Here is a 26412-nt window from a genome sequence, read left to right as displayed (position 1 = left end):
TCATAACTCAAATATATTTACCTCTGTTCAAGAAAAGATATTAAAAATGGCATTGGGTGTAGTCTGACAGTGTCATTTTGCCAGGGCTTCTTAAAGTGTCTATGGAAGTCACTTGGAAGTCACCATAATCAAAAGTTTGCATACTTGGAATAAAGAAAAAGAATGAAAAAAGCGAGCCTAACAGCCAACAGATGCAAATCCACAACCCTTATCCCAGCAAACTGTGCCTGAAGAATGCAAGGGAGGCTCAAATCTAGTTTCTTTAGGTCTCCTACTAGTAATTCTTGTCTTTTGCCAACAAGAAAGCTCAAGGTAACAGATGTCTGTTGGCTTGTTGGGAAAAGTATTCTGGGTTTCAGAAATGCATCTGGCGTTTATATAGTTCAGACAGCATGCTGTTAGTATCCGCTGACATATACAACCAGCCAGCCTTCCCAACAGTAAGAGACTCCTCTGAGCTGTGCTCTACGATATGGAGTGGTTTTACTGAAACCATTTACTACAGGTTTTACTTCCAGGTTTACTACACTTCCCATCTGAAATTGGGTATTAGTTTTAGAACTAAACACAGAGCTTTTCATTCTAGGTCATCCTAAACTAAGCCAAATACAGATTTGAACCTGAACTTTCTCCTTCTGCCATTCCTTAAACCTAAGCCAGAGAAGCCTTGTCACTCCTCTTCTTTACCTTACACTGAAAGCTCAGACACACTACTTCACCAGAAACATCACATAATTCTTCATTTCTGCCATTTTCCAGGCTAACCTCTGCCAAAATAACCCATCAATAAAGCCCCTGTGTTTTTTTTTTAGCTTTCAGATATTAACAGCTGAAATATCCTCTCAGGCATTATTTATAGCATGATACATTCACGTCCTTTCAGATTTACAGGCAACCTTTTCAAATGAAGAAAAACAAAAGAAACAACTGCAATCTTCACTTGATAACATTTATTCAACATTTTCTGAAATAAGCGAGAATTTTAAGACCATAAGCAATCAAATACAGCCACAAATAAACCATACTGACCCTAAATTAGAAGCACTATGAGAAATACACAATATTTCATGAAACAATACTGTACATCAACAACCTTAGGAAACAAACAACTCAAACCATATGCTTAGGTTACTCACAATATAAAAAACTTCAACCTTTAAAGAAAAATATAGATTCAGTCCAATTGTAGGATCTAATCCCATGCCCACTGAAGTCAATGGAAGTTTTTCATTGATTTCAATGCTTAAAGGATCGTGCCCTTACTTTGCCTCAAGAGGCACTTTAATTATTATACAAGGCCTAGCCTGAATACTATTACAAAAATGTCAAACATCAACTCAAGAGTATGTTCCAGCAACTTTCAGGAAATAATGGAGAAATAGGCTATCTATCCATGCATGGAATAAGGCAAAAGCTAATTCATTCAATTAGGAATAATCATTTTTACTAGCTTCTTCTTCACAACACAAACATTTTAGACTTTTTTAATTAATGGATATATTATATATCATATTATGCTTCACATTTTTCCTACCTCTACTGAGAAAGCTGGCACTGACATGTCATAAAGAACTCCTCATTAATTATTGTTTTCTGTTCTGTAACAAGCACAAGAATCAATCTGGGTTTAGTAATAGTGTCTACCAAGAAAAAAGCACACACTATCATAAGCTTATAGTTTATAGAGCTCAAGGTACATTAAAATGTAATTCATGAAGTTCACAAATTCTGTTTTAAAATATTTTTCCAAACTAAAAGCTGCAGAAAATTGGTTCTTAAATATTCTACAGAAAATTCTGAAGCATCTAATGGTTTTAAATTACTTATGCTTTCTTCTTAAAAATATTTAAATTAGGTTAGTAGCCCATCCTTTTGAAAAATAATCCAAAAAAGATTCACTAGGTTACAAATCTTTTGTCTTAATCAGCGTAACCAAAGGTTTGTCATCAGGGCTGTAATCTTCATAAGCAATGGGGGTTGCATCATACATTGCAGGTCGGGATTTCTTGCCAAACCTGGAAATAAAAGAAAGGTTTGGTGACAAATGGGAGTATGAACACATTAACGGCAACGACCCTCTGAGCTATGGCATGCTGTCAGTAACAGCCCAGAGAGCCTAGGTAAATCCTAAATTATACTGCAACATGCCACAAGTACAGATGTTTACCTATCTGAACTGGAACTTTAAAAATACATGCTTCCACTCACTGTTATTAATTCTAATTATTAACAAATAGTAATAGTAATCATAATGATCATGCAATAAACAGATTCCATATCAAAGGAATTCTGCAGGAATTCAGCAGCCAAGTTCAGCAGTACCAGAATCTGAGAAGACTGTAGAAGTTGAGAGTAAAACTGACATATTTTCACAAGGCCAGATTTTTATTTCAGATTTTTTTACTGTATAGCCTTCTCTAACAACCTATGCTAAGGTCAGGTCACACATATTAACCAAAACAAAACAGAACAAACAAACAAAAAAAACCCTCAAATCACAGATAACCTTGTTACATTTGCATTTGGAAATGCAACGGTAGTGCAATGAATCAAATGCCACAGACAAAGCGTTAAAAATTGTAATTTAAAGGCTTTGCTCACCTGACATCCAATTGAGAAGCTTGGTGAAATTATCAGCATCCTGCACAGTATTAGCAGTTCTGACAAAACTAATGGCAGGGAAGCTCTTGCAATGCCACAAACACACTAATCTCACAAAGGTATCACATGCAACAGAGTGCAGAGTGCAGAGAACTCCTGTGGCCATACCATTAAGGTTCCAGTGCTGACCTATCCAGAACTTGTCAAGGTGCCTTTGTACTGCGTGGACAATCTGTCACTATTCTGATTATTTATTAAGATACAGAATGCAACTTGAATGTGGAAAAATATCTTCTGTGTTCTGACTACAATTTTAAACAATAATATGAAAAGGAGGCAAAAAAGGGTCAAGTCTGCCTTCCCTGTGGACCTGATGCAGAGCAAAATATTAACACAGAAACACAGAGACTTATTTATGTAGTGATCTAAACAAAGGATTCTTTTTATTCCCTTCTTATGCACTGTATTAATTCAGTATTAACTTGTGCACATTGGAAGGTGAGATTCGGACAAGTCAGATTTTGAGGATAATAAGTATTTAGACCAAAACAAAATTAACTTGATTTTCTTCCCAGATTTTTATGCAACCTCCTGACTGCTCCAACTGAATTCTTTGCTGTTTTTAGTGATCTGGAATTATTGGTAAAGCTAAAATTGCTGGAAGCAATATAACGTTGGAAATCTCATCTTGCAAAGTATTTCAGATGTCAGTAAGGCCACACTAGATAACATTTCCATGCAGGAATATTTCCTTTCTTCTACAGTTTACTGTAGTATACACAGGCAATGTTCACTCATCAGCTTCATAAAAGATAAATCTGATTTTCTGTAAATGATATAAAATTCCAGGAATCAAATCAGGGAATCAAGTTATTGTATCTTACTAAGTCAGAGGTAGAAATGAGTTCTGAATCACCCATTTTCTTCATCATTCTCAAAGGCTTAAAGCAAATAGAGCTTTCTCATAGATACAAACAGTAATGAAAATTCTCCAGGGATTTAAGTAAAATTTTGCCTTTTTGACAAGAACAGAGAACGCATGGCTTTGTGCACGTGGTAGAACAGCACAAAATTTGTTCTCTTGTGTAGGTCAGGGTTGACATGTGCCCCTTATTAGAAAATGCTGAGGAAAGACCACAGCACATATGCTAGTTGTTTGTGGCCTGGCTGAGACGTCTGACTGGTGACCACGTTGCTTTGATCAGGCGGCCCAGAAGCCAGCCCCTACTTGTAGTGCCAAACGCTCAGCTCAGAGGTCCTGGGTGGGAAGTTCTAACTTAATGGGTGTGTACGTAGTAGGGTTGCACAAGGATCATATGCTGTTTTACTGTTTAATTGATGAGAAAAGAAAGCATGAAACAATTACCAATACAGTCTACAAGATGCAAGGATTAAACTGGCGATAAATAGTGAAAAGAAGAAGGTTCCTGCCGCAGTGAATAGTGGATGAACTAATATGCTGCTACTGCAAAATGAAAAAAGATTCCAATACAAGATTATTTATCTAGGAACAAAGATTGTACAGCAGATGGGGAAAATCTCAGTCCTGAGATGCACAGATTCTGGAAAAAGACTGCAGTGATGTAACGGATGTTTAACAGTAGCATACTGCATCAGAAGAACAATTATGAACTTAGATATATAAAGACAGCATGTCAGGAGTACTAGGGAAGTTTCATGGCCTCTAAGTGCAGCATTAATTACTATTTATGAGTAATAATACTGTTCCAAGGTACCTATCAGAGATATTTACTAGTGGCATAGAAAGAGTTTAAAAGTGATACTGAGAATTAGAAAGCACACTTTGTAATGAAACACAGAATAAAATCAACTTGTGTAACTTGACTAAGAGACAGAGGGCTCCATGACAATTTGGGGGATAGTATATATTCAGCATAGGAATTCTTGGCGATGGCAGCTCCACATCTGTCTGCAAAATCTACTTCAACATGGGAAAGGGTTGCCTCTCTACTTCCTTAAAAAAACATTTCAAAAGAGAGCTAGCCATGGAGAATCATTAACCTCACAAATTCCATGCAAGTAGAAGAACTTTGAGAAAACTGTATAGCCAAACTCTAAGCAAATGGTGATGTCTAACTTCGGTGACGCGGACTGCAGTTTGGAGCATGCCTAGAAGCAGAAGAAAAACCACCTATTGCTACTCTGCTCAAAAACATACAGTGCATCCACAAATAAAGTTTAATCAAGGAAAAGAAAAGAGAGAGATCAGAAGGAAAAAAAAATGCATACCCACAGGAGGAAGGGATTATTCTTTTCTCCACAGGAGGGGAATAATGAGAAAAATAATTTTCTCTACCTTGTTCACAAGTGGCACTGTGTGTTCCTTAATATTACTGAACTGTAATCCTATAGTTTCCATGAAGTTGAGACTCTGGCAGAGGGTAAGAAAATTGTGCTAAAGCTCATCAGATTCAGGAAGCCTCATGTTCTGCAGTGTGACACAGCAGACAAACACAGGAGCGTGCTCACTGCTCAGAATGTGCACAGCGCATGGAGTGGGGAGCAGCTGAGCCCGCAGTGACAAGGTGACTTAATCAGACCCCGATGCACCAGGCTCTTCAGCTTCCACAGACAGAACAAGAGGCAGCACACGGAAGTAAGAATTAAACTACACTATAAGCAGTGCATGAAGTCTAATGCTAATGGTATCTAAACACGAGAAAATCTTACAGTAGTGCCATGGCTGTAATCAGATATTTTATGAAGTCAGTGTGGATGCTTTTCTAAAGTGAATGATACAGTTTCAACAGCAGTTCCTGGTTCCAATTTAATGAAATCTTATGGCTGTATTATCAAGGGGTCAATTATTTTATAACAGCATTCTCAAAATTTAAAAGCTTTAAAAATGAGATGAATATAAATGGAGTATTTATTTAGTCTCTGCATAATGAATATTAAAAACAGCAGTGCTTCACTTTGTTAGAAGACTATCTAGTTCTGGTCTGATAATTCTAAGAACATTTAGTAAAAGTATCCCTTTAGCACATTCATTTTCTCTTACAGCAAAAGTACATTGATTAGTAAAGATCAAATTATAAAAGACGATCAGAAGAAAGACCTGCTAAGAAACTTGAACAACTAATTTTAAAATAATTTACAGTATATGCACCAGGCATTCATACTCCCTGGACACCTACTGACACTGTCAGAAACCTTACATTTAAAGAAAATAATCTACTCCCTTTTCCTTAGGCCTACATTTTCCAAAATTACTAGCAAGTTTTGGTATCTAACTGAGAAAGAGAGTGATTTTCAGAAAATGCTGAGAAGCTATTATTTGAAAGTCAGGTCTTTTAATACGGTGTCAAAGTCAGACTTGGGTTTTCTAAATACACAGATTTGTGTGTTTATACAAAAAGAACAATGAAAGTTGTGCTCCTCTTCTTGGGTTGACATGATCAAAGCAGTATTTTACATCTTCCTGAAGCCAAAATGGACACAATAACCTGCACACCAAATCTCTCTAATTAACTAACTTGGCAGCTGTCTTGGCTTTTTTATGATGCATCCATTTTATGAGAGCCAGAGAAGAATTATTTGCAATAAATATGCTTATTTTCATTTGCATTTTATAGGACCACCTTTCCCAAGATAGGGAAAGCCTTTATTGTCAGGTTCCAATAATGTGATTTTTAACTGCTTAATTTAGATCTGAAAAAATCATCATGAATACATCCCAGTTTAAAGACTTCTTTGGATATCATTTAACCCCGATGCAAATTTGTTTTTCTAAACTTTCGCCTTTTGTAATAAGTGGAGATTCATTCTGAGTAACCCAGAGATTAGTAAAAAGACCTGAAATTGTCCAATTTCCAAGATACAAATGGCTTCATGCAGGAAATTTTCATTATGAACATTTCCATTACCAGCCAGTGAGACTCCAAAAAGCAGAGGAAATTCAGATTCAAAAGATCCTGCCTTGCTGTACACTTTGCTTAGGTACCCTTGGATAGAAAGCTGCCAAATTTGCTTTGAGAAGTAAATAAGGAAACCCAGGTGTTTCACAGTGTTCCTCAGGAGACCATTCCCAGTCTTTGGGGAAGAGCAACAGGAGTAGTAAATGAACAGGAATGACACATTCACCACTGCTGCACAAATAAGACAAAAGGTGTTTGATATGAAAGATTAACAGTTTTGCACTTTCTCTCCACCCTAGGAGATGTACAGTACATAACAGCAGATTCACAAGGCCAATGAATAAAAAGCTATAAAGCATTTCATGGGCCATAAAGCAACTAAAGAAAAAAGCAGTTCTCAGGATGTGTGTGCTATGGAGATGCTGAGCTCCCAGCAGAAGAAATGTACGGCTGAGAGGAAAAAGAGACTTCAAGGGAAGACTTAAAAGAGTACTGATATTATTTGGATTACTATATTAAGCCATATACAACTTCCTTTTTAAAACATTTACTGGTTAATATAATTTGACAATGAACAAATGTTTTAATGTAAATCTAGTTGGAACACTTTAAAGAGCTACTGCTCAAAGCTGCAGTACGATTAAGTGAGACTGTGGGAACTCCTCATCCATTTCAGATTGCTTGGAGAAGTTCAGTTCAGTGCTGGTACAAATTAACCTTTTTTATTTGCACTGAAACAGAACTGGAGCATTTAGAAAATGAATTACCAGAAAATCACTACCCAGTATGCACACATTTCTCCACGTCAATGCACAGGAACATCTCTCCTTCCATTCTTTTAAAAGCAGTTTAATTGTAATATATAATTGTTGTTGGAATTCAAAGTGATCTTGACAAAAAGAAATGGGAAAAAGGAACGACAAAAAATGAAAGTTCTATCCTATTAAGAGATGTCCAATACATAAAAAAACAACACTGGCTAGGATGCAATATGGCAAAAGGATGCTGGGGGTGAGGGAAGAGACTAAGACATCACAAAATTGAATCATTAGTTACTGGTGTAAGGCCAATTAAAAGAAAAAGGTTTCACTTTCAAATGTATAAATAGAACTGACATAAATAAAATACAGGAGGTGATTGCTCAGTTCTTTTGGTACAGGCAAAGCTTCAGCTGGATAACTATTTCCATTTTGAGGGACCACTCTTCAAAAAAGAGAAAAACAATCTGGAACATGTCACAGGGAGCCAGTAAAGAGGCTGTCATGATCCAGGAGGAAATACTGAAGGAACCGGTTGGCTTACTCCAGGGAAGACAATAATAGTTGTGCTTCTACTGAGGGAGGAAGGGAAGGACGGAGACCTGATGTACATAAGTACTGTAAAGGGAATGGTGATACACTACTGTGCATGATGACCTGAAAAACAGTAAGAAGTGGTCTAATGCATAGCAAAGAAAATCTAGGCTGGATTTTAGGAAAGCACTTTCTAACTCAATTCAACTACTTTGGAGATTTTTAAAGGCAATTATTGGCAGAGAGCTAGGTATAATTAATGCTACATCAATACAATGGCTTGCTCTTGAGCTCTTGAATCCCTTCCAGTCTGGCTTTTGTATTATTCCAACACTCAATGCCCTGGGTGCCATCACTCCATTAAAATTAAACATCAAGAGACTACTCTCTTGAGGAAAGCAAGTAAGAAAGATTCTCAGTTGGAGGCAAATAAGGCACAGAAGATGAGTCATTTGAAGAATCCAACTGAATAGTATGGTAAATTAATCAAAAAATCAACAACTGGCTTTGCTGTCTCATCAAATCACTCGCATGCATCAGTTAGAGAGTATTTTTACACTAAACAGATCTTACAGGCTAAGGACTGCATCTGTCCCTCTTCACTAGTCACACCAAACAAAGTCAGAGTAACTCCTGCTGCCTTCAAGGAGTTGTGCTGGGTTACCATACTTGAGCTGAGAACAGAACAGGGATCAGAAAGAACAAGGAGCAATGCCACTGATCCAGTCTTCTCAGAGCGAAGCAGCCCATTCTCTGCCAGCAGCAGTTAGATGCAACACGCAGGGACTGAAATTGCATATCACAACAGATTTCTTTTAAATTAACATCCCCAGAACAAACCTGGCATGTCGGATAGAAGCGATTGCATTACTGAATTCACTGTCGATGCTTCTACAATTGTAAAACTCTTCGTAGGCTGGCCTGGAAGAGCCTTGGTATTCGATACGGCTGATGCGACATATTCCCACAATTAGAATAATCAGCATCAGGACGAATGCTACACAGAGAGCCCCAATTATGATGTAAAGGGAGTGACGAGGCATGTTTGTGAGGCTCTCTGCCATGTGCCCGGACTTCCACTGCAGATCTGCCAATAAGAAACAGAAAGTATAATTAGTATTTTATAGTATGAAATAGTACTTGATAACCTTCCTGCTGAATGGAATTATTTTATTATATACACTTTCAGTATTTTTCTAGAGACTTTTGAGCCAGGAATACATAATTTGAAACTTTCCAGGCTCTGCTATGGATATCTCAGCATGCCTAATGTGCAGCAAATTCAAACAGCACTACTTGATCTTTCAATCATCATTTTTGTACCTTTTTAATGATCATAAAAAATCATTTCTCTAGTTTGGTCTCCTCTTTAATCCAAATTATAGAAAGCGAGCTAGTTATTCTCACATTATGCTTTACTAAACTGCATGCTCTATGAAGGCAGGGAGGTTTTTTATCTGAAAGTTTCCAGTGCTTTATAGATTTTCTGTGCAATTTCTCCCAATAAATTAGTGAATGCTTCTACTAAAATATGATTTAATGCGTATTAAACATGTTCGGTTTTATTTTCAAATACGGTGCTTTGTTGTGTCTGTACCAAAATGCAGATACTTTCAGCACCAGACTGTTCTCCCAAAAACCCTCAAATGCACCTTTCTTGCCTTAATTTTTTTTTATCTGTTATTACTATACAAATTCACAATGTTTTAAAATAGCGAGAAAAAACTTTTTAAAGTCTTTTTCAAGTCCTCAAAAGCTTGATAATTTTCACCTTCAAGCAAGGTGGAATTAGATTTAGGTGATCTCCCAGTACAGATCAATATTCTTGTTGGTTTGCAAGACTACATTCTCCGACCAAAAAAATTCTGTAGCCTAAGTAGATAAGACTTTCTGTCAGTGCACAGATTAGTACAAAAAACAGGCACCGTGTCTCATACATTTTCTTCCTTAGCCCCATTATTTTGACAGCTGTATCAGGGTAAACAATCATCACCCCTCACGTACAGACAAAGCAGAAGTCACTCGAGGAAAAAAAGACTGCCTCTTCCAGAGATGACAGTGCAGGTCGAGGAGTTCTCTTAATGTAGGCATGACACTTTGCTCAAGAAGCTTATTATTTTTTGCACTAACATCTTCCACCATCATTCTGCCAAAGACCTTATGCTTAAGGTCCATTCTTAGAATGGCATATGATCAGACTTGAAAGATTATGGTTTTGGAACATATCTGGACATGAGTATATTTGGAACCTTCCATTTAAAATGCCTGTACTGAAGAAAAACCATTCCTCTCTTATGAGATGCATAGCGCCCTGCAAAGCACAGGAAGGCAGATACGCATTCCTATGAAGGACCAGCATTTCAAGGACAAAAGGGCACTTCATAAGTACTGAGCTCATGCCTAAGTTCCCTGAAAGGTCTCAAAGCAGAAATTAAAGTAGAGCTAATCTGGAAGAGGCTTCCTGTATTTATATATCCCCAACTTTTTTCTATAAATATTCTCAATGCCCAAACTATTGCCTGTCAATGCCAAGCAAATTATTTATCAATTGCCTATGTCTTCACACTTCTTTCTTATTAACTTTAGATTTCTTACTAGCCTGCACTTCCCTCTAGGGTTCATTTTTGGCAGTCCTTTAAGGCTACGGTAAATTATTTCAGACCTGGAATGGACTTGAATCATTTTAACTACAGAAATCTGACACTCTTCTCAAGTTATTTCTAGAAAGTGACTGTTCTTTTTTTAAAGGGACTTCTGCTTTACACTGTTTGGGAAACTCCTTTTACTTAATGACAAATGCAGTCTGGGAACAGGGTTGTCAAGGACGTGCTTTGAGAACGTTAGCATATTCTTAGCAGCCACCTCTCAAGGATGTTGATGATGGTTAAGTGATTTGAACCCCTGAGCGACAATGACAAGTTTAGTAGCATCTCTGGATAGAATCTGCATTTATCACAGAAATACAGGGGAACATACAGGTAGTGCAGGAAAAAAAAAATCTATTTTAGAGGAAAGTAGAGGGAAAGTCTGAAAGATTAGCATATGGGATTCATCTGGGCGCTCTTTGAAGAAATGGATGCTTTTCTTATATAATAGTAAAGGGCTGTCCTGATGCACCCCAAGCTTGTGCTTTCTCACACTTTGTGTTTGCAAATTTGCTCTGTGTTTACGGGACTGCTTGTTAGTGTTGTTTTTTTAAATCTTCCTAAAAAATCTTCCTAAAAAAAGAGATCAGTAAAGTTTCTATCTGCCTGAATCATTCAGGGATTTAATGTTTCTATAGTGCTGTTACTGCGATTTGCTCGGGCAGACAATGAGGAGCAAGTGCAGCTGTGCTCTGTGCAGTTTGGGATAGGTTTCTATTTTTGTCCTGCAGCACATTCATCACACATGGTGGTTTCTGTCAGGTTGTCAGACTAAGCCAAAATCAGATCTCATGTGAGCAAATATATGGCAAGACAGTCCTGCTTTAGACTCTGTGTCTTCCATCTCTACATACTAGGTATGAGAGATATTTCTTCCTTTCTTCTTCAGCAGATAAAAATACAAAGATTAACAGCTTATACTCCAAAGATTAGAAAGAACATAAATACATTAATAATTACAGCAGTGGCAAAGGTTATGATATTAACTATATAACTAGCAGGCATTAGAGAATCCATGAGAGACATTTCGTAACCATTTTTACATCGAATGCTCCATTAACTTTTTAGGCAAATACAGTTCATCTTAAAAGAAAAATCTCTTACTTATAATTAAGACCAATTTAATCCTATTTAATTGGAATTGCTAACACTGGTAAAGAACCATAACATGTTCTAATAAATATCACAGTTCATCTAGGCGAATTACATTTCTCTTCACTGGTTGTTTTTTTTTTTTGTATATACAGAGCTTGAAAACTGAAGAATGCCATCTGACAAAAGGATAACTCTGAAACCCTGATGGGATAGTAGAGTAGTGATTTCAGTTATTCAAGCTGGTAAAACAGATAGCTAGTAAAATAAAATGGGGAACTAACAGTAATTGGAGAATTTTTCAACAAGCTAAGTACAGTCAGCCTCCTTCATAGCAGCCAGTAACAGAAAGTCACTAAAGATAAAGTGTGATGGATTTAGTCAAAAGACTCCCTAACAGCAATCCATCTTGTCTTTTTCCAGTGTTCAGAGGATGGTCCAATAGAGAGGAAGCCAGTATACAGCATGTAAATCTAATTTCCAATACACTATTATCCACAAAATGCTGAAGCAATATAATAAATATGACAAGGGGCTACGGGGACACCAGCAGAAGCAGATATACCAAAAGATTCAACCTTTAGAGCTGAATAGAAATTCCATGCACCACTGATTGAGCTCCAGCAAGCTGAGATGTGCTGTATCTGTTCATAAAGGAGCTGGATATGGACTTTTTATTTCTAGACATGACCAGACTGAGTTCAGATCAGACAGACAACTCTTAGCTCTGAGCAGAAAGAACTTCCCACAGATACATAGCTCTGTAAAAAAAACCTGCAGATCAAAATGCTTTTAAATCCTTCTGCAAAGTGATTTCTTCAAAACTCAGTCCCTCTCTATTTGCATAATCCTTTATATACCTGTTAAAATCCAGGGAGTTTAGGAAACCTTCCACAGCTTTGTGTATTAGCCACTGTACTGATTAGAGAAGCTGCATGTCCATACCTAGATCTGGCTGCTGTGAAGTATCACAGGGCCCCGTAACAACATTTTCATTTGATGTTGGATAAAAGAAACTTTACTAGCAAGGGAAACTGACATTTGTTGATGATAAGCTTACCGAAGAAACTAGTGGTAGATTGCATTTTTAATTTCTCTACACTATTATTACATATATAACTCCAGCATCTGGTTTGTTTGGAAAAAAAATACATCCACAATAATTTCAGCCTCTTCAATTGAAAGCAGTTGCCACAAAAAATACAATATGATTTACAGCCCAAATATTGAGGTGGGAAGGAAAGGACCAATATTTCTGGTTAAAAATCAGGCTTGCAGTATTATCAGTGTCAATTAACACTCAGATAATTGCCTGCCTCTAGTCACAACAGTCACAAGATAGAAGAACAGATCAGTGAAGTCAGTGAAAGGCTTGCTACAGTAATAAATACATGCTGTTGCTTCTTTCCATCATTTAAAATTACATCGTTTACAAGCATGTAATGAAAAGAAATTCCAAGTTCTTGAGCAGCAGACAAGGCCACTGCTGTTCATGTATAACCAGATGCTACATGTAGAAAAATATGCACTAAGCAGAGACAATCTCCTCACTCAAGAGAATGATGTTTCAAGTTTAGTTTTTTCCACTCCTTCTCTTGCAGACTTACAAATTGGGTCAGAAAGAATTTATTTGACCACTCACAGTTGTAAGCTTGAACCTCAGCTGTCTTTTTAGTTATTAGAGGTATATGTCCCTTACAGAGTGATGCAGGAATAATTGAGCAGCTGGGCGGCTGAAACGGCTCCTTCCACCATCTGTTCTGCTTTCTCCCCATTTCCCACATTTACACTATGTATCTGTGGTTGAAAGCACCAAAATCTTAGTCACCCTAGGGCATGACAGCCAAAGGACTCCAGAGCAAACATCCCTGATTTCATACAGCTCATCTGCAGGGCTCAGAAACATGCAGCCCTCCCTGTTTTCCCTTAGTTGTTCATTCCATAACGTAACAGAAACGTAATTGTTACTATATGCAGGCACTCCTTGAAACAGGTCTAAAGGACGATGATTGCTTTTCTAAGAACTGAGCTCATCTGTCAGCCCACTACTTAGCTAACGAAGACAGAATTGTACTTCCTTGCTCATTAACTCAGTGACTCCTGAGACATGCATGTCGAGCAGCGCTGTCTGTAAAAGCTCATTTGATCACCGCGTAGCACCAGCAATATTGCGTACAGCCAGCACACAGCACTGTGTTCCCAACACCACGCTGGGTGATGACATTTTGGGTTAAAGTAGGGACTAACACTGAGAATAGAAATAAACTTAAAAAGCAGTTGACATATTTAAGCAATGTTTTAGTAAAAGATGAAGCTTTATATTGTCACTGTGGAAATGATACATAGAAAACATTTTTTATTCCAGCCTTTGTGTAGACATTTTCTCATAAATGTACAATAGGAATTTTCTGTGTGTATTCTCTGTGTAAAATGCTAGAGGTGTAAATAATCCCCTCACAGAAATGTGTGCATCTGTGTAAAATCTTGAAGGGATCTATGGCCATGGAATCTGAGCATTCAAGAACAGCTAAAGTTGAGTAGAGAAGAAATCTGTAGCCCAAGAATGAGACATCAGTGAAATATAAAGTAGCCCTCTGTGCAGCAGGAATAAAAACTAATTTCTGTATTAAATATTCCACAGTTGGGCTTCATATTTCCTTCTTCTCATATACTCTCTACTGCTTAATAAGTGCAAGTTTGCACTAAAGCTTTCCTCTGTGCTAAGGGGGATCACAATGGAGTTTACCAGACCTTCCCTAAATCTTACTAAATGTTAGGAAATACTTTGTCTAAGAGACCTTTATCTTCCCAACAAATCTGGTGGAAATTATTCCTGAAAAAGGTTGGTAACAGCATGTGCACACCAGTCAGCATAATTACACAGACCTGGTGGCCTGAGGGAAGCAAGTTCAAAAGTTTTGTGGAAACATTTCTAGAATGGCAGGTGCTCAGAAGTCAGTACCAGTCTGCTGTGTACACAGCTCTTTACACAAGTTGAGTACGAACATGCTCTGAAGCATACGTGCAATTAAGAGACAAACTGCATAGTGCCCAACTGTGAGGCAGCGTCTTTGACAATCTGGTCCAACACATCACCAGGAAAGGTGCCAGAAACAGAATTTTCCAGCTTTCACAGCTACTTTTGAAATGCTGTGGCCTTATCTTCATCCCGATCATCCTTATGCTTGATCCCTATTGTCCAAATCTAGTTCAGCATTCTCCTCTAAAATGCATTTAACAGAATTTTGATAATTTACAGATGATTTGGATTATTTGTAGAGACAAATATTTAGAGAAAAATGTACATTTCTGTAGCATAAGCCAGTATCATTTTAAAAAGTTTTTAAGACAATTAAGTACTTATATATATATGTATTTCTTAAAAGAAACCACAACTTTTTAAAGTTCTTACAAAACTTACGTATTTCACAGTTTGCACCAACCCACCCATGTGGACAGTGACAAGTGTAACCACCGGGCTGATCTATGCAAGTTCCAGCATGGTGACATGGGTTGCTGTCACAGTCGTTAATGTCAATTTCACATTCTTCACCTTGTATCAGGAGACAAAAAAAAAACCAAAAAACCAACTTCTATACAGCAGCCGTATCACACATTAGACATGTCAGCAATGTCATTTGATTTTTCTCTGCTTAATACCTTATAGCTCAAAAGCATCTTTGTTCGCAGAGTGGCCACAAAGAGGAAGGCCACAATGATGCTCTGAGGGTTGGAGCACCTCTCTGATAAAGACAGGCTGAGGGAGTTGGATGCCTCCTCCTTGAAGGCATTCAAGGCCAGGCTGGAGAGAGCTTTGAGCAACCTGGTGTAGCTGGAGGTGTCCCTGCCTATTGCAGGGGATTGGAACTACGCCATCTTAAAGGTCCCTTCCAACCCAAACCATTCTATGATTGTTCAGTCTGCAGAAGAGAAAGCTCTGGGAAGACCTCCTTGTGGCCTCTGAGTACTTGAATGGAGCTTATAAGCAGGGGGACTGACTTTTTACAAGGGCTGATAGTGACAGGAGAAGGGGGTGTGGCTTTAGATTAGAAAAGAGGCACTTTAGATGTTAGGAAGTAATTTTTTACTCAGAGGGCAGCGAGGCCCAGAGAGCTGTGGATGACCATCCCTGGAAGTGTTTAAGGCCAGGTTGGATGGGGCCATGGGCAGTCTGATCTGGTGTGGGGCAACCAGACCACAACTGGGAGGTTGGAACTGGGTGATCTTTAAAGCTCCTTCCAACCCAAACCATTCCACGACTCTAAGAACATCAAAAATATTCCATAAGTCCTTCAAGAAGCCACACAGAACCCTTAGAAAGGAAAAACCCTTGTTCAACCAAGTAAGAACAAAACTTAATGGCTAAGTGACTTGACTTACCTCACTCAGAGTATTCTCTCCTTGCTTTAAATATAAATTCTTTCTAAAGCAAATACAATATAACAAATTGCCATTATATCCCAAATTGCTATGGAGTTATTATAATGTAGATAATAAGTGCCTCTAAGAAACAGTCGCTGTGCAACAGAAAGCTTTTTTTTTTATGGCCTTTATCACAGAAAAAAAAGCACTATTTGATCTACAAAAGGCTATGAATAGGTTCATCTATTACTATCACTTGGATGCTACCTTATATGACTAACAGAGCATCAAATTCTAGAATATATTATAGCAGATATTTTGATTACACAAATCATATCAGTTTAAATATAAGGCCAAAGGATTAAATGGGCTGCTTATCATTACTCTGAAAGTACAAACTGATTTGTAACAAGCACTTCAGGGCTTTTAGAGATTGTATATTCAGGTAACAGAATGAGTGGTTTCTTCATTTCACAGTAATTAATGGGTCAAGGTTACAACATCTTCCAGTTTCAAGTGTCCAATTAGTATATTGGCTTACCTGAAACTCTTCACAATTTTATTTTTAAAATGCAATCTAGTCTCAAGCAGAAATCTCAGAAAGTACACTAGACAGACATTTGCCTAGTGAATTCCCTTCAACAACATACTTTTTTACTACAAAACTTTTTAATTTGAAAGGAATTGCAAGAAATATCAATAAATTTTTATTCCCACTAGACTGACTACAATCCACCACTATCCAAATTAATTAGTGTCCTTCAAGAGATGCTGTCTTATTTGGTGTTTGTCTTCTTTTCGGACATGGTAAACACTGTCAACTAAACATGCTGTGTAAGGCACAAATTACTTGCCTGCGTATCCAGGTGCACAAATACATGTGGCATTCAGCCCTTCACTGTCACAAGTGCCACCATTCTGACAGTTGATGTTAACACAAGGATCTTTGTATAATTCACAGAGACTTCCTGAAAAGGAAAAATTAGTAACTGCTGTTAACATTATGCACATTGACTGTCTGGAATCAGAACAGGTGGTAACTTCATCTGGAGGAGTGCAATGATGTGCAACTTCCAAGCCTGCCGTATGACTGCAGCCATACATTCTGGGGTGGTGAAGCTTTAATACACATGCTTTCCCACTGCCCTTATGACCCATGAGGGAGGTAGGGCAATTTCTGCTAACAAGACCTGCTGGAGTTTCTACAAAAAACAATGACATAGTGATGCATAATCTGATCAGCTATTCTTCAATAAAATTTAAACAATAATCATCTTCAGTAATAACTGAACATAAAAATGTAATTATATGCATAAGCATTCTGATGCCTCTCATTGACCTTCGCAGGAAATGGAGGAGCACAGCTGAGGCAATTAAGAAGATAAATTAATTTATTCAAATGCATAGCTATAAGTAAACACTTGAGTTAGTCAGCGTCTACTTCTGCAGCAAAGCAGAGGAGACCAGCAGAGTCAGGAGCCACGTTTGCATGTTGGGAGCTACCAGGAGTCTGTCCAGAAGAAGGCAGGGGCATGGAGGGGGACTGCAGACGGGGAGAGGCATTAGTAAAATTGAAGCCCACATAATAGCCCACATAATATCTGGAGCCAGTTACCTCTGCTCTGTTCATTAGGAACACTGCATACATTAAGTGTGGAAAGAAGAAAGCTCGGTAATCAGCAAAAAGTGTTCAGAGGACCAGGTCTAATGCTTTAATTTGAAGCAAAATATGCTGAATGCACAGAGCTCTCACTTGCACGTACAGACTGGTTGAAAGCAAAAGATGAAGTCATAATGTTATGGTTAAGTGCTCCTTAAATGCTCCTGTCATGAAAAGCTGAGGGTCATCTGACTACACCTCTTCAGTGATGAATTCTTTATTGACAAAGAACAGTGCAATCAGCAGCATGGAATGAATATTTAGCCTCAAAAAGCTGTTAAATGAGCATTACTTATCAACATGGATAAAGGCTGATACTCTTAAGAGCATTATAGTGTTAAGAGTTAAGAAAAGTTGCTGGGTTAAGCAATTCTTTTAACAAAGAGTTAAGAAAAAATGCTGGGGTAATGTTCCTTAAAACATAATCATTCCATGTTTATAGATATATAATAGAAATAATACATAAGTTCAGAATATTCTCACAGCACAACTCCAAACAGAACACACAAAACAAAGCAGTGTTTTAGCCCTCCACAGAGGGATGGATGTATCACAGAATGGTAAAGTGCTACACTGTCTAAAGCTAAAATCTAGTGCAAGATAAAAGATTTTGTACAGTAAAGCACATACTTTCCTGCTCTATATTTAAATCATTTGTGAAACACTGAAGACAGATTTCATTCAAATATGTCCAGGACCAGATGTGCTTAACGTGGTAAAGCAGTCACAGAACTATTGCTACTGAGCTTTATGGTCTTCTAAATGAACAGCCAAAATAAAAACTTCCCTTTTTACTCCTCTGTGCTAATCTGCTTTGAATACTAATATTTTATCACTGTGTTTTTAACCCACTTCACTAGGAAAATCCAAAGTAAGATTTGGAAAGCTCTCCATATAATGGCTCCCAAGAATTGCTGATGAAAGAATTTTATTATTCTTTCTTTGAAAACCCTCTGCACAACTTAAAAACAGTAGGAAAAAAGCACACTTCAGAAGAATAGACAGATTCCACTTGTCCCCATACAGGAGCATACATTTCTCAAATGAGTAACTACACAAGCTGGCTATGTCTGAACTACTCTGAACTACTCATGGGAATGAAGACCATGGGATCAGGATCTACACCAAAGCTTGCTACTATTGATTTTACGTGCAGGATTTGTTTCTGCTCAACAGAGGATTCGGTATATCAGTTTTTAACCAAACCTATAGTAAAATAATACATGGAACATTCAAAAAACAAGAGATGAGAGCCATTTTACCTTCATATTCAGCAAGACACAAGCACTTGTAGCCATTTTCGAGGTCTCTGCAGGTGGCCCCATTCTGGCAGGGTGTAGAAAGGCATTCATTGTATTCTTCCTCACAGTAAAGGCCATGGTAACCTAAATCACACAAAAAGGAAATAAAGCCGTGAAACACTGTCCAGTCAAAATTAATAATTATGCTTTGATAGGCTGTGTGCAGGTGTGTGCTAGTTGAAATGCACTGTCCAGGCAGATACATGTTGAGACATTAATTTAAAGACATCTGCTCCAAAGGTAAAATGACAAAATATATATATACATATAATAATCCAGGAATCTGAGACAACCCAGCCAGTCTCAATGTGATAAAGCACAGTGAGGTGGCAGGCACTGAGGCAGCTGGCCAAAGCCACTGTGAACAATGCAAATGACTGCATTCAGATGACAAAATGGAATAATCTATTTTCTACATATTCGAGTTTTCTTGAGTCCTTGCCACAAAGCAACTTTTCATCAAAGAAGTGATAACTGTAAAATGGTAATTAGAATGACAATATATTTCAACTTACACTGTACAAAGTCAAAAAAATTCATAAGCATTAAGATACTTTATTTATATGGTATTCCCAAGTATAGTAGGGAGGTATTATGGTCTGGCTATTCAGACAAAGAAAATTTGAGCACAGAATAGTTTTGAGGCTTGTTAAGGGCCACTCACTTTTACCATAAAATACAAAAAAGGGAGATAATCTGCTTGAAATATATATATGATCATCAGTCTTAACAGTAGTTGAAAAGTCTTTCTAGACAATATTTCTAGGAAATAAACTGGTCACAATTCTCAGTAAGTATAAATTATGTGATTAAATGCAACATAAACATTGCTTCCTCCCTGTAAACAGGTATGTCTGACCAATGAAAAAGGCAATCTGCTCAAGTGTTTCTAAGCAGTTATTTCCCACTCATCTGAGGTTCAGGGAGTGCTTCATAATTAGCCAAATAACCATTAGGGGAAGGCTTAGAATTTAAGAGTACAAACAAAAGATGTTCTTTCTTCAAAGTACAAACACAAATAGTTACTGTGACGCAATACAGCGAATACGTATTTGTAATCTACATCATAATGCTGTGTGTTGTAATAGGTTTTATATGGTTTTTAAGATCTTTATTTACTTGTTACGTACAACTATAAAAGTAGTAGATAAATGACCATATCATAAATTCAGATGTTATGGACATGAATAAAGACTCCAGGGAAAAGGACTTAGTAAGCTGGACTTACTAAGACACATTTCAGAACCATTTTCTCCAAAGCCAGAAGATGCATCTCCCCCATGTGCAGGCCCCCAGGCCCTCACCCACAGCACTGCACCTGCTGTGGTGCAGTGCACCTGCTGAAGGGCTTCTCTTCACACTTGCTTTTAAATTACACTGGTGTATGAGCCATGCATGGTACTGGATGCAGAAGCAGATCATTCAAGCTAACCATTTGTGGGTTTGTTTTATTAAAGAATTGAGATGGAATTGGGAGAATATTTCAGAAATAAATTCAGAATAACAGATTACAGCACAGTTGCTTCCTTTGTAGCACAAGGATTAAACTCACAAGCAATACCAAATACAGCTATTTGCCTACCATGTTGTGTATAACATTTCTATGGACATGTTCAGAAAGGAATGCCATGTACATTAACAACACTACTCTAGCTGCTGTGTCCTGAACAAGAGAAAACAAGTTTGTCATTGTGGCTTTAAAAAGGACACCTAAAAAGATTAAATTATTTTTCCAGGTCACTACAAAGTGAATATACCTTCAGTTTCATGCACATCAGCAGAATCTGCCATTGACAGTTTCACTTTGATGTGCTCTCTTCAGAGGCTGGGAAAGGAATAGTGAACCTAAAAGGTAAAATAAAATAAAGATGTCCCTGCATTACCTCTTCTCCTTCTAAACAACTGTCCTTTGTTATCCATCTTCACAAGGGCAGTAACAGATCTGCTGCCACTCTCACCTGGATTCCCAAATCCTTCTTGTGAAGCAACAGGGAGGCATGGGCTACAGACAACTACCTGTGCTAAGGCACTTTTCAACATGGCTGTGTCAAAAATTACAAAGGGAAAGAACATGAAAGGGAACACAAAATCTGTATCAAGCAGGCTGATGAGAAGCCATGGGCTTTGTCAGAACCCTCAAGAACAAGCTGATGGGGCAAAAGATACAGCAGTGTCTGCCGACCTCCTGAGAATATCTGCGTTAACAGGTTAACAAAAGGGAGAGAGATGCTTCCTCTCTCTTTGTAAGTCGATAAAGAACAAGGTTGAAAGCTTTTGAAGGTCTCTCACACACTGCCTCCTTGGCAGTGATTCCTGTGCTTATCCACACTTAACACTTTAGCAAATTAAGACAGTAGGACAAAACCCATTTTTATTGGGAAGGCCTAATGGGATAAAAAGCAAAAGAGAACTCTAATTCACAAGGAACATCAGTTCACACACAGCTCCTCACCAACCTAGTTGTATATTATGTGATCAAGAAATAAATCTGTTCATTTAAAACCTCAGAAACGCTGACTATTTTTCTTTCCCAATTTGGAAATGAGATTATTCAAAGGCATCAGTCAGCTTTCCAAGTTAATTTATACAAATTAGCGTTTCTGTACAAGCTATTACACGGTGTAGGTTATGCATGACTATGCTCATGAGAGTCAACACACGCACAAAAATCAGTAGCGAATGCCTGGTTGTGAGCATTCTGCAAAACGTGATATGCAAGATATACAAGCATAGTAACCACGACTTCTCATTCATCATGTGTTTTTGGCCAGTGTACCAATCTAGAAATCAAACTGCTTACTAAGCAAGGGAACTTTCGCAGACCTTAGTTTAATTGGAACTGTTTAAAATTCTCTCCTGTTTAATTTTTGAGGCAAGAGTAACAAAAATGAAAATCCAGATGACACTGTATACCTGCTAGTAGAAACTGCATAAAGAAAGGATGGCATTCAAGTTGAAAAAAGAAGCAAAATTTTGCAGCACTTTGCTTTCATAATTAGAAATTACATCCTCTGTCAAATACCATATAAAAAGAACATGGCATCATCACACAAAAAATAAGTTGCTGCTTTCTTTTTTAAACAGTGGGTTTCAGATATAATGCATAACCAATATATAAGGGAGTTCTAAACTATTATTTAGTAAACTTACTGCTAACATACCTGTATTATGTGCTATACCTGTATTGTATGTAACATACCTGTATTTTGTGGTATATTTGAAAGTGAGAGACTCCCATACAAAAAAAAGTCTTGGAGCGAGGCATACTCATGTTGAGAACCTGCAAGCCAGAGAGCCTGCAAGCTCAAGAAGTAGATATCATTTCTTTCCCACTAATGTATGGTAATGTCTCTCTGTAGTTCAGAATATTTATTATTAACTTTTGATAATGCTACCAAGCTGCACACAAATTTTATTCACCAACATCACAAGTATTGCAACAGGCTGTCAGAGTCTTTGCTGTTTTTCCCAGACCGAGACACTGAGTGCTGCTTCCAGGAATGTCACTGGAGGATCCTTGGACAGCTCTGCAAATCCAATCCCTTTTTATACTAGGCATTTCAAAGACAGTTTTTACACTAATTGGGAAGGTGAGGCTGCTGGAGACTTTTTGTATTGCTTATACACGGGTAAAATATCTCTTTTGTGTTTGAATTCCTACAGTTCTTTTCAGAACTTTCCAGACCATATCTAGCATAATTTTTTTATTTTTTTTTTAAATGCTCCTCAGTGTTCTTTGGTTGTTTTTTCTCAGTCAACTGTGGTTTCAGTCATACATTTGAAATCACTTAAGGATAAATGCTATTGATATATATTGATCACTTTCAGTGTTGTCCAGCTCTGCATCTCAATGGTTTTGCCTTCCTCCAGAGATTTTGCTTCACCGTGTCCTAACAGCTTATATCCTAACAGCTTATACCATTCAAGAGCCAGAAAAACAGCACTTTTCTGTTCAGAAATTAAACAAGCTAACGGAACACAAACTAGCCAGTCAAGGAATAGGTTGATGCTATCAAGGAGCTCCCATATTTCTACCTGCCCTTGCTGTATACAGATTTCTGTAGTTATTTTGAACTTCAATTTTTTTTTCTCCTGCTCACACCCTCTGCTATTTAGCAATCATTTTTTTTCCTACTGTACCTTATTCAGTTACTTTGTCTGTTTCCAGTCCTTTCCCAAACAGTACTGTTATGTTCTCCAGTCTTTCCCCCAAACTTTGCAACTTCAATGACACTGCTATCCCACCTAAGAAAGACTTATCCTGCACACTACTATTCTTTAACAGTAAATGTCAACCAAGCCATATGGATCTCAGTGGGTATTTTCAGTGCTTACCCTGCAACTTCTGATTTTTCAAATGGAATGTGTAGATTCCTAGCATTACTCTAAACAGATATAACATCTGCTCAATGTGCTTTATGTACTGAAAAGAAAAAAATGAAGTAATTTTAAAGTATACATCGAAATCTACATACAAAAATACCAGATGGTTTATAAAATATGTAATGTAACTGTTTGGTACAAACCGGGACTACAGAGGCATTTGTAACTGGTTCCAACACTGCGACAGATGCCATGTGCACAAGGATTCAGAGCACAGAAGTCAATAAGCTGAGCACACGTAGGTCCTGTAAATCCAGAACTACAACTGCACGAGTAGACAAGTCTATCTGCATAACAAGTTCCATTGTTCTGGCAGGGATTTGATGCACAAGGGTCTACTTTTTCTTCACAGGAGATTCCTAAAAACCCTAAAAGAAATAAATGTTTTTGATAATTAAACATTTTGGTAACCAAACAATTTAAACAAGTTTAAAATTAAGCCATTGACATACATTCATATTTTTTTATTGAATGAAAACTAGAAAAGTCCACGCTTCCTATATAAACTCAAATTTCACAGTTAACATGAAGATATAAGCAGTTTCAGGCAGCATCATACTATCATGTGATTAAGACAGAGAAGTGAAAAAAATATTTATTGAATCTGGCAGGGCTTATCCACATTCTTAACTGTACCTGGCTAGAAAAGCAGAGGTGCTTTTCTAGGGATCAGAAACAGAATAGAAAGGTACATTAAAAAAAAAAAAAAGAGAAGCCCAAATTCACTTTTCTTATTAAAGGTAATGTGCTGGTTAAGAATAACAGCCTCTAAAGGACCACAGGAGTATAACTGTGTTTTAATAGCATAAAAGAATAGCTTTTTTGATGACAATGTTTCTTATTTAATTATTCATTAAAGCAACACTGTACAAAATTAGGTAGGAAGGAAAGAGTATCCCTGCAAGGGAGTTGTTTGGCTTTCTTGTGTTTTGTTATTTGATTGTGGGTGTTTGTCTTGTTTGTTTTTTTTTTTTTTTTTTGTAATGTAGAGAAGAGTGATATTTGAAGAAATGATAGAACTACAGTATATTAACTATACAGTTTGTATCACATCCACATGGTTACAAGAAGCACAGTTATAGTAGCTAACACAGGTCAGAAAAGAATATTCAATTCCTAGCATTAGATTAAAGATCAAACTCTCTTTTCCATTCAAGTGTAGTTTTTTTAATGAATATTTCCTCATGGAGATAGTATCATTCATTGCAACAGAAGTATGCCTGGTCAAAACACACTGGAATATCTACTATGGTAGAACAGCTCTTGAAATTTAAATAAATTAATCATTGAGAATGGCAAACCAGGAGCAAATCAGGACAGTCCCCACTTGAGAATGATCAAGCCAGCAAGAAAATCTGCTCTAAAGCATAAACCATGACAGTTGTCACTGTGAAAGGCAGAGAACAGACCCCACTGTCACAGCAGCCAAAGAGATCAGCCACATTTCAGATATCCTTCAGAATCAATTAAATGTACCAAAGCTTTTAATCAGAGACAAAAACAGATTTAAAAAAAACGCACAGCATGTGTCTGATGGTTACAGAAAGGATCAAGATGGAGGAGATGGCTCTGTTCTAAACCAACTCAGAGCATGAAGACAAATAATGACAGGGGACACTTTGGATTAATATTCAGTCTGTAAATCTTACCCCTGATGAAATGAAGTGGATTGTTATCCATATTTTATAGCTCTTATATTTAAAAAGTCTCAATGTTGTATTTAAAAGATGATCAATTGGAACTGAACCTCTGTATGATATACAGTTTAAGATAAATACCAAAAGTGAGTCAAAATGCTACCTTCAATATATACTTCATAGCATCTCATTGTCCTTTAATGGATGTTTAAATATTTTTTTTCTAAACACATTCTACATTTCAAGCAATGAGGAAATAGTTTAAAATTAATTTTAACAGATGTGTTAACTTCAGAGCTTTTTTAATTTCTCTGCTTTTTAATAATTCACAATTCACATTTGGGTGAATTAAGTAGTAATTTTGTTCAACTGTTGTCAGGAAATTGGTGTTTCTGAGAAGAAGCACATTAGAAAGTAGATCAATCTACATTAAACCCGTATGGTGTACCAGAAAGAACTATTCCAAAAATTAATAAAACACAGATTATTATAACTACGAAAAGATAAAAAGATCACAACTGCCCAATAGTTGACTATTAACAGTTAATTATAAATAACTCGTAATCTCAGAATAGATCAGGAAACAAAAGCAGATCTTGCAGGGCATAGGCAACGAACACAGGCAAGGCTCTTCTGCCCTCACCATTCTGATGTCCTGTTACTCAGATTGGTTTGTGGGTTTTATCAGTACCTCCTGCATACTGATGCTGAAAAGGAACAACCTATAAATGAATACTGGGGAATCCTATAGTAGAAGTCCTTCCTGCAAGTAATAACTGTGTAACCATCAGAAAGTGAATGGAATGAAAAACCGTAAAACCAAATTTCTAATTCCAGCAATTGTCTGCTATTAAATTGAAAAAGCCTTTGCTTTTATCATAAAATCCTGGATGCATTTAAAGGAATCTGCGAGGACTTTTAACTATTACCAGGAGGAGATGAGTCAGTGAGTTTAGTAAATCTCTACAGTAGCTCTGAAGCTAGATTTCAAAAGATAATGAAATCTGAGGTCACACGATGACACTTACATTGCTTCACTACAACCTTTGCAAAGAGAAGCATACTGGCAGATGGCTAATGTTTCGAGTGACAGAGCTCTTCAAGAACAGAGGAAATCTTAAAATACGCTGAAACGTTGCCTTTGTGCTACCTTTGCACTGTGAAATATGCTTAGTTCATTCTGGAAATACAGATCTTATGTATGAGTTTGATGTCTGAAAACTCTAGAATCATCAGTAGTTATGCATCCAAATTAAAGATGTGTTATTTTGGCATTTCTGGTAGTAGATATGAGTCCATATCAATAAAATTGTTGAAATTATGTAAATAAAAATCAGGATCAGATATATATTGATTGAAAGCAGAATAAAGCATTATTACAGGATTACATTTAACCGCAGAAAAGTATCCCTTGAATTGTTCTTCAGCTAACTGACACAGGCACAACCTTGCATCTAGGTCACTGGTATAACAGGGACACAACTAAAATGCAGAAATAACACAGAAGGCAAAGGGGAAAAGCAGCATTAGAAAACAATTATACTGCTCAAAGACACAAAGC

At 37.2% G+C, this 26412-nt stretch overlaps 1 protein-coding gene across 1 annotated transcript in view; it reads right to left on the bottom strand.

The window, feature by feature from the left end:
• Nucleotides 1-947: 947 nt before the first annotated feature.
• Nucleotides 948-26412, bottom strand: part of DNER (delta/notch like EGF repeat containing) — a 106062-nt gene continuing 80597 nt past the window's right edge. Inside the window, exons 8-13 of the mRNA XM_042878492.1 lie at nucleotides 23358-23582; nucleotides 18793-18915; nucleotides 16725-16838; nucleotides 14930-15061; nucleotides 8612-8858; nucleotides 948-2015 (exon numbers count right to left, since the gene is read on the bottom strand). Coding sequence (XP_042734426.1) covers nucleotides 1904-2015; nucleotides 8612-8858; nucleotides 14930-15061; nucleotides 16725-16838; nucleotides 18793-18915; nucleotides 23358-23582 — 953 coding nt within the window. The 3' untranslated portion in view covers nucleotides 948-1903. The remainder of the gene's footprint in view (nucleotides 2016-8611; nucleotides 8859-14929; nucleotides 15062-16724; nucleotides 16839-18792; nucleotides 18916-23357; nucleotides 23583-26412) is intronic.

This window comes from Lagopus leucura, unplaced genomic scaffold (assembly GCF_019238085.1).
Source record: "Lagopus leucura isolate 7727_CA_CO unplaced genomic scaffold, USGS_WTPT01 Super-Scaffold_100021, whole genome shotgun sequence".
Taxonomy (NCBI): Eukaryota; Metazoa; Chordata; class Aves; order Galliformes; family Phasianidae; genus Lagopus; species Lagopus leucura.
This window is presented reverse-complemented; position numbering and strand designations above follow the sequence as displayed.